Source organism: Prionailurus viverrinus, chromosome B2 (genome assembly GCF_022837055.1).
Source record: "Prionailurus viverrinus isolate Anna chromosome B2, UM_Priviv_1.0, whole genome shotgun sequence".
In the NCBI taxonomy this organism is placed as follows: domain Eukaryota; kingdom Metazoa; phylum Chordata; class Mammalia; order Carnivora; family Felidae; genus Prionailurus; species Prionailurus viverrinus.
In genome coordinates, this window is record NC_062565.1 from 47,479,149 (window position 1) to 47,497,593 (window position 18,445).

Sequence of the window (18,445 nt, forward strand, 5' to 3'; positions counted from 1 at the left end):
CTTTGGGGTGCAGTCCAACCCAAGTCCAATGGAATTGATAAAGAATCACAATAATTTTTTCTCTTATCTTGAAATCCCAGCACATACCCAGGCACACTCTGTCTCTAGTGTTTATGTGGTGCTTGGGTGGCTCATTTGGTTAAGTATCCAACTCTTGATATTGGCTCAGGTGGTGATCTCAGGGTCCTGAGATTGAGCCCTGCCTGAGCTCTGCACTAAGCGTGGAGCCTACTTGGGATACACTCTCTCCCTCTCTCTCTTCTTCCTCTGCTCATGCGCTCTCTCTTTCTCTCAAAATAAATAAATAAAATAAATAAACTTTAAAAAATAATCTTGGACACCGTATTCTTGAAGAGATGTTGGGGACTACAGGACACTTTAAAAAAATAGTAATTCAGGAGGCTAGAGAGAATTTGCGCGACACATTGCTCAAGATGGTATCCAAATAAGATGGAGTATGACCTCTGACTCTGGCAAGACTGCCTGTGTTGTATTAAAAAGTTGACAGGAGCTAATCATTTTAAAATAGAAGTAGTGTGGGGCAAAGATATAAATATCTCCCAGTTTTCTTGTTCAGTTTGGTCCTGTGTTGGTAGTAGAATCAGACATTTAGTCGAGGAATGCCTAATTCACAGTTAGTCTACTAAATCATTTCATATTTTGCTTGTAAACCCTGAGCTTTCCTTAAAACTGTTTAATTAATGGGGCACCTGGGTGGCTCAGTCGATTAAATGTCCGACTTCAGCTCAGGTCATGATCTCATGGCTCATGAGTTCGAGCCTTGTGTCGAGATTTGCGCTGATAGCTCAGAGCCTAGAGCCTGCTTTGGATTCTAAGTCTCCCTTTCTCTGCCCCTCCCCACCCTCAGTCTCTCTCTTTCTCAAAAATAAATAAACATTAAAAAAAGTTAAAAAAACCTGTTTAATTAGTAGCATGTCATTAGTATACAGTACTCATTACACATTTAAAAAATATACATTATTTTTGAAATCAGAAAAAAGGTGTTATTTGCATGATTTACTTTTATCCAAATGAAAGTATCTTAAGAACCAGTGGTAGAACACAAAAGAAAAATTAAGATATTTTTGCCTTCAGGATGTGATTTTCTTCATGATATGAATTATTCTGCTTTTAGGTAAGTGTAATTTCTAATTATTGAAAATTCTGTGAGGAAATAAATGAAATCAAAGGCTCTTTATAAAGATCTAGACAAATAATTGCCTGATTTGATTCTCTATATAAGGAAAATATTTCCTAGTCTCATTTTTTTTTGTTGAGAATGTCCTTCTGCCTGGAAGCATTGTGAGTCTTTGAATCATAATCATTAATTATTGACAACATATGATAGTTTGTCATATTCTTGCAAAAAATACACTTTTATATCTTCTTCTGGCATTTCTCATGTGTTTAGTGACTCTGGATGAATTTTTCAGGTATTTTAGGACTTTCCAAGTTTGATATGTCTTGTAAGTAACTACTGGCATTTTTTTTCTAGATTATCTTGTTTCTGTCTCGATAGAAACAAGAAAGGTACAAACACCTATAACTTTAAGTAAGCTACATTTCTACAGACAGAAATATTGGTTCAAATTATGGAATTAACATTAAACTATCTAGTGCATTGCAGCGTTGGTTATATAATGCAAATAATACAGAAAGAAGGAAAGGAAGTATAAACGGTATTTTTAGTTTCACATAAACCTTGTTTTCAGATGCAATACTGTGGTGCTATAAAAGAATCATTCATTGTACCAGTATTTACACAGTGTGGTTGATGCAGAATGGAACACAGTGTTTTTTCAGTTAGTTCCACTAAGATCATGCTGCTGAAAAACAGGCTATCTCTATACCTAAGAGATGAAATGAAATAAAACCAACATTAATGACTTTAAACATATGTCATTATACATACTGTCATTATAGCATAATGAATACTGACTTTATACATACTGTCAATGTAGTATAATGAATATGCATGTATCAAGAGTTTAGAATATAAACTAAGAAGCAATTGCTTATATTATTATAAGCTACTGCAAGAATAGCTTCGGAACACCACCTGGTGCCTCCAGGATGTTCACAACTCAAATATTGACACAATAGAAGTAAATGCTCTATTTTCCTTGTTAGTCATATCATTCAGGTTTCCCAGGTATTTGTTATGTTGTTCCCACTGACATCTTTGTTCTGTCTGTAGTATCTCATTATATTTAATGAAGTTTGATTCACCTTCTCAGTTTGACCTCTCTCCCTGAGTGGGATAATGTGTAAGCATGGATTTTTGTTCGTAATATCTTCTGCAAAATAAAACCTCTAGATCACATCCTTTCATTTTTTTTTTCTGTCTTGTTGGCAAGATTTTCTGCTAAGTCTCACCTTCAGCTTTGAAATTCTTAGTCCTCTTAACCCTGTAATTAAGCCTGTATTAGTTCTAGTGTTCTAGTGAGTCCTAGTGAGATTTCTAGGAAATCTCAATCATCATAAAGTTCTCAAAACCACAGGACACATTCCTAGGGAACAGCTAGTTATTTACTTTGGGTATTTTAGCACTCCAAAAAAATTAAGAAGCAACAGTGTATGTCAGTTTTTAGGGAATAATTCTAATTTGTCAGGAGACCTTTGCCTTTCCTCTAAGAAGGCTCATGCTTTTTCTCTGATTTAGGCTTTTAGGCTAGTTCTACTCACAGTAGTTCTACTCACAGCACTTTCTCCCATCCTTTGCTTTATTATAAGCATAATTTGAGGAGCACAATGTTCTCTTTAGTTAGTTCCACTTGGAACTATTCTACGGATTGTCAGTCTCCTCACTAAACACTAAGTCTAAGACTACTGTGTTTGCTAAATAGTTTTTTCTCTGCTGTTCCATAATCATTTATGCATCTAAATCCTTAAAGCTCAGCAAGTGGTTTGTTAACATTCATTGATACCTATGTGGATATAATCACATGTGAGAAATAGACATAGATCAGTTTGGACCATTTACAATGGTGTTTTCCCAACTGCAGTAAATGTAACAGGGCTACAAGAACAGTTTAGAGAGAAATGTAGGCCCAGGTGGTTTTATGGGAATCCTTCAAAGCCATGTGTGGACTCTTTCATAAAAACAATTTTACTGAGAAATGTGTCTATAGTTTCTTGCTAATTTTATGCTGACTGAACCTTTGTGCTGATTTTCTATTTACCATTGTGTGCTTCCCCTTACAAAAGCAAAGCATCCCTTGCACATCTTGAATGGTGAGTTGCCTCAAGATGTAGAACCTCTAAGGACTCAGTAAAAGGGCAATCTGAATTCTAGGTAACAGGGAAATCCTTCTTTAATTAAGGCATCAAAACCCTGGGTTACTGTTTACATCTGTCCTTGCAATATGCATATTCAGTTAACAGTGTGCCATGGGGTTAGAAGCAGATATTTAGGCTGAGTTGTAGTGTCCTGAATTCTGAGATATTGTGGAATGGAGGCAATGGGAAAGATAGCAATTTTGAAACCTACTTTGGTGACTTCTATCCTTCTTCTATCCTCTTTGCTATTGCCAATGCTGTTTCAGGTGAGTCCTCTAAGAACGATGAACATTTTGGTAAAAAATATTGAAGTCTAGGTGAAAACAATACAGCAAACCTCCTACTTGTATCTACTCATCTACATAGTAATCTTAGAATTAAATACAGAACACTTATTTTTAAAAGCCTGCTGTGAATTATTGATTTGCAATGAATTTGTCCCTTGTCCATTTTTACCACTTTTCGGTGGAAGAGCTTTGTGGGCTCTCATTCATTGGTGCCTCGATTGGATGTTTGACATGATTTCAACACAGAGAAAGTGGAAAGTTCTATATTTATATCTTTGATTAAAAGAACAATGTGGAGATAAAGTTTTATAATTTCTTGAATATTTACACTCACGTGTTAATACTATCAAATTGTAAAAAATATATATATACACTTTTCTGAAGTATAATTGATACTCAATTTTACATTAGTTTCAGGTAATTATATATTAAAAACCCTGCACACAGGTTCCTTGCTCACACTTATGTTAGGCCATGTTAAAAAAATTGTTAACCTAAAGGAGCCTGGTCTGTGAACTTTTTTTTGCAGGTCTGGTTTAGTGGTCACAAACTCCTCTAGTTTTTGTTTGTCTGGGAAACTGTTTATCTGTCCTTCTGTGACAGCCTTGCTGGATAAAGAGTTCTTGGCTGCATATTTTTCTGATTCAGCACACTGAATATATCCTGCCACTCCTTTCTGGCCTGCCAAGTTTCTGTGGATAGGTGTGCTGCAAACCTGATCTGTCTTCCCTGGTAGGTTAGGGACTGTTTTTCCCTTGCTGCTTTCATGATTCTCTCCCTGTCTGAGTATTTTGTGAATTTGACTATGATATATGCTTTGTTGATGGTTGGTTTTTGTTGAATCTAATGGGAGTCCTTTGTTCTTTCTGGATTTTGATGTTTGTGCCTTTCCCCAGGTTAGGAAAGCTTTCCCCTGTGATTTGCTCACATAACCCTTCTACCCCTATTTCTCTCTCTTCCTCTTCTGGGACCCCTAAGATTCTGATGTTCCTTTTTAATGAGTCACTGATTTCTCTAATTCTTAAATTGTGCTCTTTTGCCTTCATCTCCCTCTTTTTTTCTGCTTCATTGTTCTCCAGAAGTTTGTCCTATATATCGTTGATTCTGTATTTTGCCTCATTCATCCTTGCCGCTATGGCAGCCATTCAAAGTTGCAGCTCAGTTACAGCACTTTTTATTTCATCCTGACTAGCTTTTATTTCTTTTATCTTTGCAGAAAGGAATTTTAATCTATTTTTGACTCCAGCTAATATTCTTATTATAGTGATTCTAAATTCTTGTTCAGACATCTTGTTTGTATCTCTGTTTTTTTAAGTCCCTGGCTGTCATTTCTTCCTGCTCTTTCTTTTGGGGTGAATTACTTAGTTTCATCATTTTTAAGGGAGAAAAGGAATTAATGAGGTAAAAAATTAAACTTAAAAATATATTAAAATTAAAAAATTAAAAACAAACACATACACACACACAAAATCGAATAAATGATGCTGGATCCTACATGTGTTTTGGTCTGGGTGTTGAAAGGGACTTGATACATTAGATAAAAAAGGGGCAAGGAAAAAAAAGGAAATCATTTGAAAATTTGAAAAAAATAAATACACTGAAGTTGACTAAAATGAAATGATGGAAGTAAAATAGATTTTGAAAAAATTTACACAAAAGTAAAAAAATACAGTAGAAAAAATTAAATAAAAATATTTTTAATAAAAATTGGAAATAAAAATGATTTTTTTCTCTTTTTGTATTCAAGAAAAAGAACAAAAATGAAAAAGAGAAAAAAGAAAAAAGAAGAAAGAAAGAAAATTGAATAGATGTACTGGCAAACAGACTGAAATATGACTGAAATACTTCATTTTCCCCTATAGGTCAAACTATGAAGCGTTTTATAGTTCATAAACTAAGCAGGCAGAGAGACTTCTGTTCCTGAAGAGCAAGGTTGGCCCAGTTGGGTGGGGCTTAGTGTAATGGCTCCGTTCTCCACTAGATGGCGCTGCTCAGCTTTCTGGAGTGGATTGTTGTGGCACTTGTGTGTATGCACATGCGCGGGAATGGTGATAATGGCATTACCCAGCTCCCCAGTCTCTAGTATCAGAACTCTGTTCTCCCTGATCAGCAATCGCACACCCATCCTGTGTCTTCAGCTTCCGTCCACTTCCCACTTTTACACAGTCTGTGACCAAGCCCCAAGCAGCACCTCCCTCCTGAGTTTTGTCTCAGATGCGGCTGTTTTTCCTGACCCCTTACTTCTGAGGGACCGTGGCTTTGACCCATTCTGCCCCTCTGCAGGAGGGTCTCACGGAACAATGGCTGGGTGCCGGCCGCACTCAGGAATGTTTGCAGGACCGTGCTGTTACCGGTGCCCAGAGACTGCAGCCGGGTGCCAGCCCACTCCAGAAAAAGTTCGCGAGATAGTGTAGCAGCAGTGTTTCAGAGATTATGGAAAATCACTAGACGTCTGGCACCAGGTTTCACCCTTAACAACCTTGTTCCAGCACCAGTGAATGTGGTTGTTCTCCTGGGTCCACTGGGGCCTTGCCTTTAGGGGACCCACACGGCCTCTACCAGGTGTCCTCCCAGCAGGGGAACCGCCTCTCCCCATTTGGCCTGAAGAACCCCAGACTGCACTCTGCTGCTGGGATTCGCCCTTCCCACCAGAGCACCGCCAGGAATTGTGCTGCATAGTTTCAGACTCTGTAGTCCCCCTGTTTACAGTCTTAATGGAATCTAAACCCTCTCCTTTCTCCTTTCTCCCTTTTTAGTTCAGTCCCTGAGGCTGTTTCCACTTTTCCACTTTCTCTCCAGCTGCTTTAGGGGGTGTTTTTCCCATACTCTCCCCTCCACCCCATCTCTGTCCTCTCTCCGCATGCAAAAGTGGCTTCCTGCCCCCCCCCCCACCGTTTCTCTCTCCCCCCGTTCACCTCTCCATGCTGCGTACCTGCTGAGTTCTGTGGTTCAGGTTGTGCAGATTGTTGTCTTAATCCTCAGATCAGTTTTCTAGGCAGGATGGTTCAGTATTGGTCTGGCTGTATTTCATGGACACAAGACACACAAAAAACTTCCATGCTGTTCCTCCACCTTGGCTCCTCCCCTGTCAGAAATATTCTAAATCAACCACCTGTTCTGCTGACCTCTGGACAGATCTGTAAAATACATGAAAAATAAAGAATTGTCATGAGATTTTATAGTAACCCATCGTGGGAACGTTGAAGGGCATCATGTTCTTTTTAATTGCTTTTTTCTTCTTTTATTGGTAAAGATAACTAAGAACAACATGAGCACATTTTAGAGCAGGGGTGGAGCCAATATGGAAGCCAAAACTGATCTTTTTTTTTTCTTCATCATTTAAACACACACATATTCAGAGGTCATATTTGGGTAGAGATTTGTTTTGAAATAAGATCTGTTTTGGCGGGGTGGGAGATTGTGTCTTCTGAAGCATTCTGTGAGGTTTGAATCTACAATCCATCTTCAGGAAGGCCTCTGTATGATTCTGAAGAATTAGAGAAACCTGAAAGCATCCAGAGAGAGACATTGAAGACTCAGCTTCTTAATCTCCTTAACTCTGGGCTCAGAGCCATCTTCAGCATGCTTGGCTACCTGATTTTTGAGGGACAGTGGGTTCAGTACAAAATGAAAATGTTAGGCTCCATGTCCAAAAGTATTAGGAATTACAGATGGTCAGGGTCCCTGGGTGGCTCAGTAGGTTAAGTTTCCAGTGTTGATTTTGGCTCAGGTTTGTGACTTTGAGCCCGAAGTCATTCTCTGTGCTGCCAGTGCAGAGCCTGATGGGATTCTCTCTCTCTCTCTCTCTCTCTCTCTCTCTCTCTCTCTCTCTCAACATAAGTAAATAAGGTTTAAAAAAATTACAAAATGGTAGAACATTAAAGCAAAAATGGAGTTCTTCTGAGACTGGAGCCCTGTGTGGCTGACTGCACAGGTCATACATCTGTGACATTGAGCCCGGCTTCAGGTTTCCTTCTGGGTTGAAAGCTCAGTTTATCTGCATTGAAAAAAAATCTGGAGATTCAGAGCAGAAACTGCAAGAGTAAAGGGTTTGTGTGGAGCATGCACCTATAACTTTTGGCAAACCAAATATGTTAAATGTGTATGGTGTATATAGTATGAAAGGTATGAGAAGTACCTCAGTGATAGAAGTTTTTCTTTATTAGAAAATTCACATGGAGAACAATGAAGTAGCAAAGTGTGATTCTATTAAAATTGAATAAGGTCTTTTGGAAACCTATTGCCCACATTATCCGATAAAGAATAGGGTCACAAGTCATCAGCACATTATTTGTCAACTCAAACAATACACTTCATCTATGTTACGTAGTACTTATCATAATGAAATAAAAGCATTTGCTTATTTTTTTCTTTCATTCATAGGTCTGTGAAATATTAGAGGAATTGACTATCTTGTTATAACATTAAGAACTGGTACTGATTGAATGTGTGAGTAAATTAACCTACCTTCAGAACAAGATTATTATTTATAGGACACATTTAATGTGCACAGTTTCAATCTTTAGGAGAAAAACTGTCTTTCTTTTAATTTGTTATTCCACATGTAATGTATTCATATAAATAATGAGACCAGTGACATCTACTCCTAATAGACAATGTGTTTGTTTTTGTCCCTTGAATTCAGGCTTGATTTCCTCTTGCATGACAGACGGCTTCCATAATGTGGCTCAGCCTCTCATTCCATCTGAGTCACATATGCGATTATCTAAGCACTCCTGAAGCTGCCCATGGCCCCACACAACTCATCAGAACTTCATGTATGACCTTTGAAGGAAACAGTGGAAATTAAAATTAAAATTTTTTTTTTCCCAAGTGTATCCATGTAGGGGTGCCTGGGTGGCTCAGTCAGTAGAGTGTTGGACTTTAGCTCAAGTCATGATCTCAGGGTTCCTAGGTTCAAGCCCCACGTCAGGCTCTGTGCCTGGAGCCTGCTTTGGATTCTGTATCTGCCTCTCTCTCTGCTCCTTCTCCACTCAGGCTCTCTCTGTCTCTCAAAAATAAACATTAAAAAAAGTGTGTCCATGTAGTGATTTAAATTTTTTAAATGTTTATTTACATTTGAGAGACAGGGACAGAGCATGAGTGGGGGAGGGGCAGAGAAAGAGGGAGACACAGGATCTGAAGCAGGCTGCAGGCTCTGAGCTGTCAGCACTGATCCAGACCTGGGGGGGGGGAGGAGAGGCAGGGAGGGGAGCGTGTGTGTGGGGGGGCTTCGATCTCATGAAGCACGAGATCATGACCTGAGCCAAAGTTGGACATTTAACTGACTGAGCCACTCAGGTACCCCTCCATGTAGTGATTTAAAATTACACTATAGCCTTTGGGAAATCTTATTGACTATAATATAAGAGGCCAAAGAAAGGGTTTAGATTGCTGTTCTATTTAGCTTTGCAAACATAACTGTGACGCTAGGCTTTTATGTAATTGATTTTGTAAGCAGTGGCCAAATCCACTGTTTCTCACGCTGTGCCCCAATCTGCTTTTGTAAAAACCCAGAAGAACACTTGAAAACTACTGTCATAAATTCAAACTGCTTGAGAAAAATTGGTGAAAGTCTATCACAGTTGTTTGCCAATACTCTGGTAACCCTGTTGTACCCATACTTTTTACATACTTTCCTTTTGGTCTCTTTTTCAGTTTTATTTAAGCATACTTTTGTTATTCTAAGACAAAATAATGAATTAGTTTATCAAAACTAAAAACGAACAAAACAAACAAACCAAGAACAACAGCAACCAAGAAGCAAAACGAAAATGAAAACAAGCTGAGTGGTTTAGATTCCTACTAAAAAAAAAAATGGCCTATGGTTTTAATTAAATATTCAGTATGAACATTTGGACATATAGTGATTTATTTCCACATGAGAAAACTCATAGCCCTTGCCATTAAGGAAAATACCTGTGATATATCAAATTTAACATGCAAAGCCAGCCTTGCATTGTAGAAATAAAAAAGGTTCCAAAGCTAAGTTATATGTTGGACTGAGGGATAGCTATCTGCTGACTAAAACAATCCCATACAAGAAATTTTTAGTGGATGAGTTTTGCTTGAAGAATGGATCATTTCAGCCAACTTAAAACCTATTATTTCATTGCCCTAATTATAATGGATTCCGTAACATAATATCTATAAAATATGTTAAGAAATCAAGAACATGTTTGAGCCTGAAACAAAAATAAAAACAAAACCAAATCTTCAGTTTGCTGTCCAACATGGAAGAACCTTACAAAGTCATCAGTGTGTACTAATATAAGTAAAGCTGAATGATCTGAAAAATAAGCTCTTAGATCTGTCAAAGCTGTTAAGCCACAGGACCAACTGCTGCCTCCAAAACTGCAGAGAAGACAGACACATAGATACAGATAATCACAATTTACCAGAGAGGAAATCCACTAGCAAAGAACTCCACAGAAACCAGCACCATGATAGGTAAATTAGGACTGTAACTGAGGAGTTGACAGAAGCTCAGTGTAGATAAGCCTGAGAGATGAAGACTTCATCTCAGCCCCTAGCTACTTGGTCCCCCACACCCACTTTTGTGTTTTAACTGCAGAAAGTCTGTCAAGTCCTCACAGTAAAGATCAGAGAAAAATCCCCTCAGGCTTCTGAGGTGGGAAGAAACTAGCCATTTCAAAATAAGACAGAGCATTCTGATCTACTTAACAAAACCTGCCTTCAAGAGAAACTGTTTTACCAGAGTGTAATTTGCTGGGGATTTTTCAGAGCCTAGCGGACTTGGGGAAAGGAAAATACCCAACTTATCTTGTTCTAGCCTTCCACATAGGGTAAGTTGCATACCAACTCCAGCCCCCTCTACCTTCCCTGTACCACCAAAGGGGGTGAAAACAAAACAACAGTTGCTAAAAGACTGACACTGAATCATAGGACTATAAAATAATTCCTTTATGCCCACACCTTACCAGTGTATTACTGAAGGTCTATTTACCACAGTTCCTTTTACGCAGTACATCCTGTCTGTCTTTCCACACAAAAATCTGCACATAGATGCTTATAACAGTTTTGTTCATAATTACCAAAACTGAGATGCAATTAGGATGTGCTTCAGCAGGTAATGGAGAAATAAACTGTGATGCATCCTAAAGAGAAAGGAGCTATCAAGCCATGAAAAGATATGGAGGAAACTTAAATGCATACCATAAGTGAAAGAAGCCAACACATCATGATTCTACCTGTATGACCTTCTGGAAAAGGCAAAACTATGGAGATAGAGGGGGCATCTGGGTGGTTCATTAGGTTGAGTATTGGACTCTTGATTTCAGCTCAGGTCATGATCCCCAGGTCGTGGGATTGAACTCTGTGTTGGGCTCCACACTGAGTGTGGAGACTTCTTGGGATTCTCTCTCTCTCTCCCTCTACCCCTCTCCCCTGCTCGTGCCCATGCTCTCTCTCAAATTAAAAAAAATTAAAAATTAAAAAAAAAACCCTACGGAGATAGTAAAAAGGTCAACTGTTCCAGAAGTTAAGGTCACAGAAGGATGAATAGTCAGAGCACAGAGAATTTTTAGGGCAGTGAAACTATTCAGTATGATATACTATAATGATGGATACATATCATAACACATTTTTCAAAAACCTTGGAATGTACAACACCAACAATGAACCCTAATGTAAAATATAAAGTTTGGAAAAGATAATGTGCCAATATAGGTTCATTGATTGCAACAAATGTACCAGGCAGTTGCTAAACATTGATAATGGGGGTTGTATATGTGTATGGAGACAGGGGAACATGGACACTCTGTACTTCCTGTTCCAATTTCCTATGAACCTAAAAGTGCTCTAAAAAATATGCCCTCCCAAGAAAGCAAGTGACTCTGACCAAGAAAAAAAAAAATATTACCAAAATTAGAAAAGAAAGGATGACAAATTTAAAAGCTGGATCTTTAAAAGATTATTAGTGTAAAACTCTGAAAATAAATGATTCAGCTTTCACTTCCGATTAAGGTGGAATAGCAGGGAGTAGATACACCATCTCATCTGAACGAGTGAAAAACAGGCAAAATCTATGAAACAACACTCAAGGGAGAAGAAACAAAGAAGGTAGGCCCACAGTTGCACTGTTTACTGTCAGGCCACGAAGTAAGGAAAGGAATCTTGGAGTCTCTAAGGGAAGGATAAACCAACTAAAATATTTTCTTTTATATATAAACTCAAATGCTTTTCTAATTTGTCATTTTCCAAATATTTCACTCTTAATTTTTATCAGACATCCCCACCTTTCTTGGCTTATTATTAACATGCATTGAATTAGGAAACCCAAGCTTTGCTACGATCACTAGGAGATGTCTAATAACCAACTAAAATATGAAATACTTAAAAGCAAAGTTAATGGAAGCATAAAGCCATGAAATATAGCACCTAATTTTTAAAACAAAGTTTCTTCACAGCTTTATTAACTAACATTGCTTGAAATAAGCTATTTCAATACAGTATTTTTAAATAAAAAATGCGCAGAAAATGGGACACGTGGGTGGCTCAGTCAGTTGAGTGTCTGACTGTTGATTTTGGCTCAGGTCATGATGTCACAGTCATGGGATCAAGCCCTGCATTGGGCTCCTGACTGAGTGTGGAGCCTGCTTAAGATTTTTTTTTTCTCTCTCTCTCTGCCTCTCTCTGTCTCTCTCTCTCTCCCCCTTTCTCTTTTCTGCTTGCACTTTTTTCTCTCAAAAAAAAAATGCACAGAAAATAAGTAAATGGTAACTTCCAAGTGCATGTGTTAAGTAATTCAAATTGCAACCTTGGAGGAAACAAGTAAGTCCCACACTTTTGGTTTGAACCCAAAACCCAGAGCAGTCCCACCATCCTGTGGTTAATACCTTAATTTTCAGTTTCTTTTTAAAATTGGTGGCTCAGTCAGTTGAGCATCTGGCTTCAGCTCAGGTCATGATCTCCCGGTTCCTGAGTTTGAGCCCTGCATTGGGATCTGTGCTGACAGCTCAGAGCCTGGAGCCTGTTTCAGATTCTGTGTCTCCCTCTCTCTCTCTGCCTCTCCTAACTCACACTCTGTCTCTAAAAAATAAATAAACATTAAAAATAATTTTTAAAAATTGGTTTTAAAAAGTAAAAAACTATTTTTAATGTATATAATTATTAAATGTAAGTATAAAATTGGGTTAAAGAAGTGATGGGGATTAAGGAGTGCACTTTTTGTGATGAGCAACAGTGATGTACAGAAATGTTGAATCACTATATTGTACACCTGAAACTAATATTACGCTGTATGTTAACTATCTGGAATTTGAATAAAAGCTTAAAAAAATAAAAAAAGATAAAAATAAAATGAAATAAATAAAATTTCAATTACAACTATATACTATATATTATTCATAAATATACATGTCATACATGTATGTATGTGGTATGTAAGTATGTGTATATATATTCACACACACACACACAAATATTTCTTACTTTCTAGGTCTGCTTGAATTCTGTTTTATTCCCCCCAATCTTCTAATTCAAGGCACTGATTCTTTCCCTTGCAGTTTTAATTCTTTTATGTAAAAGTTCTAACACCATTTAATATTTTGTATTAGCAATACTTAAATTTGTCACCTCCTTTACCTTTTGCCAGCTTATTTTCAGTCTCATAGTGCCTTCTTAACTCATTTTACTTCCCTCATAATTTTTTTCCATGAAGTATGCTTATTCTCTAAATGTACAGAAACATGATCTTTAAGATCTTTCAGTGTCTTCTAAAGTTTTAATAAGTCTTTCCATTTGATGTTGTTTTAAATTCACCTTTAATTCTTTTTTTTAGTAATACTTTCAACTGAGCCCATGATCACTCAGTCAAAGAATGCACTGCCCTTATTCCCTGTGAGCTAGATATGATCACATTGCTAAGTTCAGGCCAAAAGAACTTCTTGTTCTCTTTCTCAAAGACATGGTGCTTACTCTGGATTCCTCTTTCTCTATCCTGTTGGCTGGAAAATGTCAACAATTGAATTGATCTTTCTGCTCCTAGAGATGAAAGCCAGGTGCAGGTGTTAACAGAGCCATTTTCCTAGCCTGAATCTTTGGATCAGCTCAAGAAGTGCCTACTTACCCATAATCACCCTGGGGAATGTCACATGAGAAAGAAAGAAATCTCTGTGTTGACATTTTGGGCTAGATTGTTCTTTTTTGTGAAGGCTGTGTTTGTATTGTAGGTTGTTTAGTAGCATCCTTGGCCACAGCAACAAGATGCCTATAGTTCCTCTTCTCATCCCAGTTGTGACTAATAAAAATGTTTCCATTCTTTGGCTAATATCCTCTACAAGGAAAAATTGTCTCTGGGTGAGAATCACTAGTGCAGAGACTAATGTAGAAATTGTTACCTTTAGGTGGGGTGCTGCCTTAAAAAAAACCTCATACAACATAATATTCACGTAGAGGTCAGGTGGAAGGAAGAGAGTAAAATGGCATGGAAGGCTGGGAGGTGCTGATCATGTTTCTGCTGTGGCATTTGGTAAAACTGTAGTAGGCACAACATGTTCCTGTAGAGCTTAAAGCTACAGAGAAAGTGTTTAGAAAGAGGCAGAATATCAGTACATTTGGTTATTACATGCTGTCTTAAGCAAAATACTGCAACCCCCAAAATGAGCATATCCAGGAAATATTGGACAATTTCTTTGTTGCCTGCAACCCAAATTGGCTAATACACCAGGAAAGTAAGTTCTCTCAGAGTTGGAAAAGCTAACAGTCTCACTCCCACAAACAACACAAGAAAGACTGTCAGTTTTACTCAAAGGTCTCCCATTTGGAGTTTTCAGCCAAAAATAATGAGGAGGCCACAGGCAAATATCAGGTGATAGGTGTTGCCTTCCCACTGCCTACTTTTTTGCAGGGCCACAAGTTAACTAATCTTAAAATGAAGAAAAAGGAAGTGAGCCCAGCAAAGCAACCAATTAATTAAAAGCAAGAGTCAGGAGAATAAGAAACATAACTAGAAGATATTTTTGGGTGAGCTTCTTTCACACAGAGATCTTGATTCTTAAGTTGAAAAGTCACTAACCTGGCCTTCAAAGGTTTTCAACTGTGTGATATGAAGAAATCCTTGATTTCTTAAAACCACAGCATCAAAGAGGAAGCTACGAGAACCATGTGGTGGACTAATGTGGCCCAACTCTCCAACATCAGCTTTAGAAGATGGCATGGAAGATTAGGAAACAAGGAAAATTTCCCAGGTGATCAAACTTGGGGCCAAAAAAGGGACAATGGATAAGAAACTTCCTCCCAGAGAAGCAAACCAGTCTGACCACAGAAGTTCTTTTACTGCCAGGCCGTGGGAGCTTTTGAAATTCTGAGCCAGCACTATTTATTTCCCAATCGTAATGAACCAATGAGTTTTTTAGGTGAGGGTTTTTAATTGCACTTTCTTATTTCTTCGCCACCATTGTATATTGCGTGTGTATGAGTGCTGGAGGTGAGAGAGAAATAAATGACTGCACTTTTCTGTTCATCAGACTGTTGGGCTCCCCACAGGATATCGAAAAGATTGTGTATCACCCAGAGATACTCAGTTTTGAGTGGGATGCAGTAACTGGACATTTTATTATATTTCTTGGAGAAAGGATATTTTCTTTATGTAGGAAGAAGGATACATGGATACTCATACATGGATACTGGGGTGGCCAGAGTGAAAGTCCGTCAGGAGCCTTTACTTTTCCCTTGGTATTTATTGCCTCTCCACTTCCTTTTAGTAATAGAATCTGTTGATCTTTAGTTGAGTACAAGGTATCCAGCTACAGAGAATATATTCCCAGGCCTCTCTTGCAAAATAGACCCCAGCAGAACACAAAATGGCCAATAAAAGAAAAATTCCTGAATTTTGGGGGACACGTGTGTAAAAGAAACACATTGCCTTTCACTAACTTCTCCTTTGGACTGGAGATCAAGCAGTAAAAATGCAGACTGACACCTCACACACAGAAATGTAACTTACTTATTGAGAGTAAGAGATTTGTTTCACTAGATTGGTTCCCTAGATGACCTCATGGAGAAGAGTCCACCTTTTTGCCCTGGACTTTTTTGAAAGAAAATAATATGGTATAACCTTATTTCAACTGCTATAATTTTGGGTTTTTGTTTTACTTGTTTTTAAATCTGTATCTTAACTCCTATATTTTCTCTGGGATTATCATGGCATTATGTATATTGTCCTCAGGAATATGCTGAAGTTTTGGGCATATTAACATTAAAAGTTTAATTATTTAATTAATTTTAGCTTATTTTAATTAAGTTAATTTATAGAATTGACCTGGTGCTATGGGCCGTAGGCTATTACAACTGGGATAAGTTACTCTGCATTTTTACTCTAAACTTAACAGTATTGCCTTGTGACAGCTCTTTGTATATAGAGTTAGGCAAAATATTTTCCAGTAAGTATTTTAATTTCTTCTACATTTCTGAGTATTTTCTTATTCTATTTTCTAACAGGGAAGACTTTTTATATTCTTATTTTTCTCATGACTATAAATATATTTATCTCAAAAATCTAGTTTTAAGATTTAGCAATTATATATATTACATATTTATTAAAACAATTCTGCTTTACATATTAAGCAATTATTTAAAATGTGGATTGAATTTGTAGATCCCATATGAGAGTACACAGACATATATATGTACTATAGTGCATCCACACATACAGACATAATTCCTTTCTTGGGTTTCATTTCTTTCCCTTTTTTAACTTCTTGAATTCAATAAATATCTTTTATTTCTCTTCTTTCTTATTTATTAAGAAACTTCCTTTTAGCTGAGCTTTGTTACCCATGAATTCTTAAACACAATTATTTTTCTTGATTTATTTTTCTTTTATTGTTTAAAAGTTTGTTAGCTTCTACCCCAACCTTCAACAGTTTGGGTTTTCTCTTGTTTTCCATGTTTCAAGTAGTGACACAGTAACAAAGATGTAGTAAAATTAAAAAAGAGAGAGAGAGAGAGAGAGTAAGTTTATTCAACTCACTTTAATATGCAATGCAAGACTATGTCCTTCCTGTGTATCACAATGGTAAAGTTCAAATGAGATCTTGAAGAGAGCAGGCAAATGCATGGCCAAACTGGGTTGCATTGCTGTACTAATGTTAAGAGTTCCTGATAGCCAATCTCTTAGTCATTGCATAGGTCTTGATCTGGGGCTAGCCAACAAAAGTCAAGTTGAAATGTAAAGAACTAAGTTGAATTAAAGCCTATGGACAGGAAATAGTAGACAGGAATATCGTCAACTATAGGTTGCTGAGGGCTTCCACGCCAGGAAGGATTTTACCTTCCAGAAGTTCCAGACTAGCACCTCCTCCAGTGCTCACGTGGCTCATTTTATCTTCAGTGTTCCATTTGGCACAGCAAGTAGCAGTGTCTCCACCTCCTATAATGGTGATACAGCCCCTGGAAGTGGCCTTCACAATTTCATCCATGAGGGCTTTTGTTCCATTAGCAAAGGCATCCCATTCAAATACCCCTACAGGTCCATTCCACACAATTACCTTAGCGTGGGCCACAACTTGAGCATACTTCTTGTTGGTCTCAGGACCACAGTCCAAACCCATCCAGCCAACAGGTATGCCTGATTTTACAGTGGCTTGGCCAACCTTAGCATTCTCCTCAAACTTGTCAGCAGTGACAAAGTCAGTAGGAAAGGTAATGTTCACACCATTCTTACTAGCTTTAGCCATGATATCTTTGACAATCTTGGCCCCCTCTTCATCAAAGAGGGATGCACCAATCTCCATATTGTTGAGTACCTTAAGGAAGGTATAAGCCATTCCACCACCTATTATCATCTCATTGACCTTGTCCAGCATATTTTTGATCAGTTGGATTTTGTCTGCCACTTTGGCTCCACCAAGTATAGCCAGAAAGGGTCTCTCTGGGTTTTCTAAGGCTCTGGCAAAGTACTCTAGCTCCTTTTTCATCAGGAATCCAGATGCCTTCTGGGGAAGATTCACTCCCACCATCGAACTGTGGGCCCGGTGAGCAGTGCCAAAAGCATCATTGACATATACATCCCCCAGTTTGGAGAGTGATGCTCGAAAGGCTTCTATTTTACCTGGTTCAGCTATAAGCTTATTTCCAGAAGGATCTTGGCCTTTTCCTTCTTCCTCCACATGAAAGCGCAGGTTCTCTAGTAGGATGACTGAACCAGCAGCCGGGTTGGCACAGGCTTTCTCCACTTCTGGGCCCACACAGTCCTTTAGAAACAGAACATCCTTGCCCAACAAGGATTTGAGCTCAGCAGCAACTGGCTCTAAGGAGTATTTATCAGGCATGGGAACACCATCAGGTCGACCTAAATGACTCATAAGAACTACTGACCTGGCTCCATTATCTAGGCAGTACTTGATGCTTGGGATGGAAGCTTTGATTCTCTGGTTGTTTGTAATCTGGTTCTTCTTCATGGGAACATTGAAGTCTACTCTCATGATGACTCGCTTCCCTTTAACATCCAGTTTGTCCAAAGTTAACTTCTTAGAAAGAGACATCTTGATAATACAAAGACAGAAACTGACACCTGGATCCCAATGCTGAAAAACCACTGTACTGCTCTCGGGAGGCTGGATGGGTGATGCTTTCCAACGGCTTTCCTCTTGGCCCGCCCCTTCCTTTTCATCACTAAGTCCCCCACAGGGCAGGCGTGATTGAACTAGGGAAAGGGAAACTTGGCTCTGCAATTGGTTAACGGTCCTGTCAATCTTGATTTGGAATGTGTTGCGGTAAAGCGTCAAACTGCCAGTGCTGAACACCAACCCCGAGTAGTGACTGGTAGCCGGCTTGCAGTGAGAGCTGGGGAAGTGAAGAAACCTTGGAATAAGAATAGTCCTGCTAAGGCTCTTGCAGGTTCTTTTTCCATATCT

At 38.3% G+C, this 18,445-nt stretch overlaps 2 protein-coding genes across 3 annotated transcripts in view; one reads left to right on the forward strand and one right to left on the reverse strand.

The window, feature by feature from the left end:
- CB2H6orf141 (chromosome B2 C6orf141 homolog) overlaps positions 1–18,445 on the forward strand; it is a 368,368-nt gene that overhangs the window by 217,372 nt on the left and 132,551 nt on the right. The gene's annotated exons all lie outside the window — the stretch shown is intronic.
- On the reverse strand, positions 16,543–18,180 carry PGK2 (phosphoglycerate kinase 2). The gene has a single exon (XM_047858851.1). It carries the CDS (start codon positions 18,071–18,073, stop codon positions 16,820–16,822), a length of 1,254 nt encoding a protein of 417 aa, XP_047714807.1. The 5' UTR covers positions 18,074–18,180; the 3' UTR covers positions 16,543–16,819.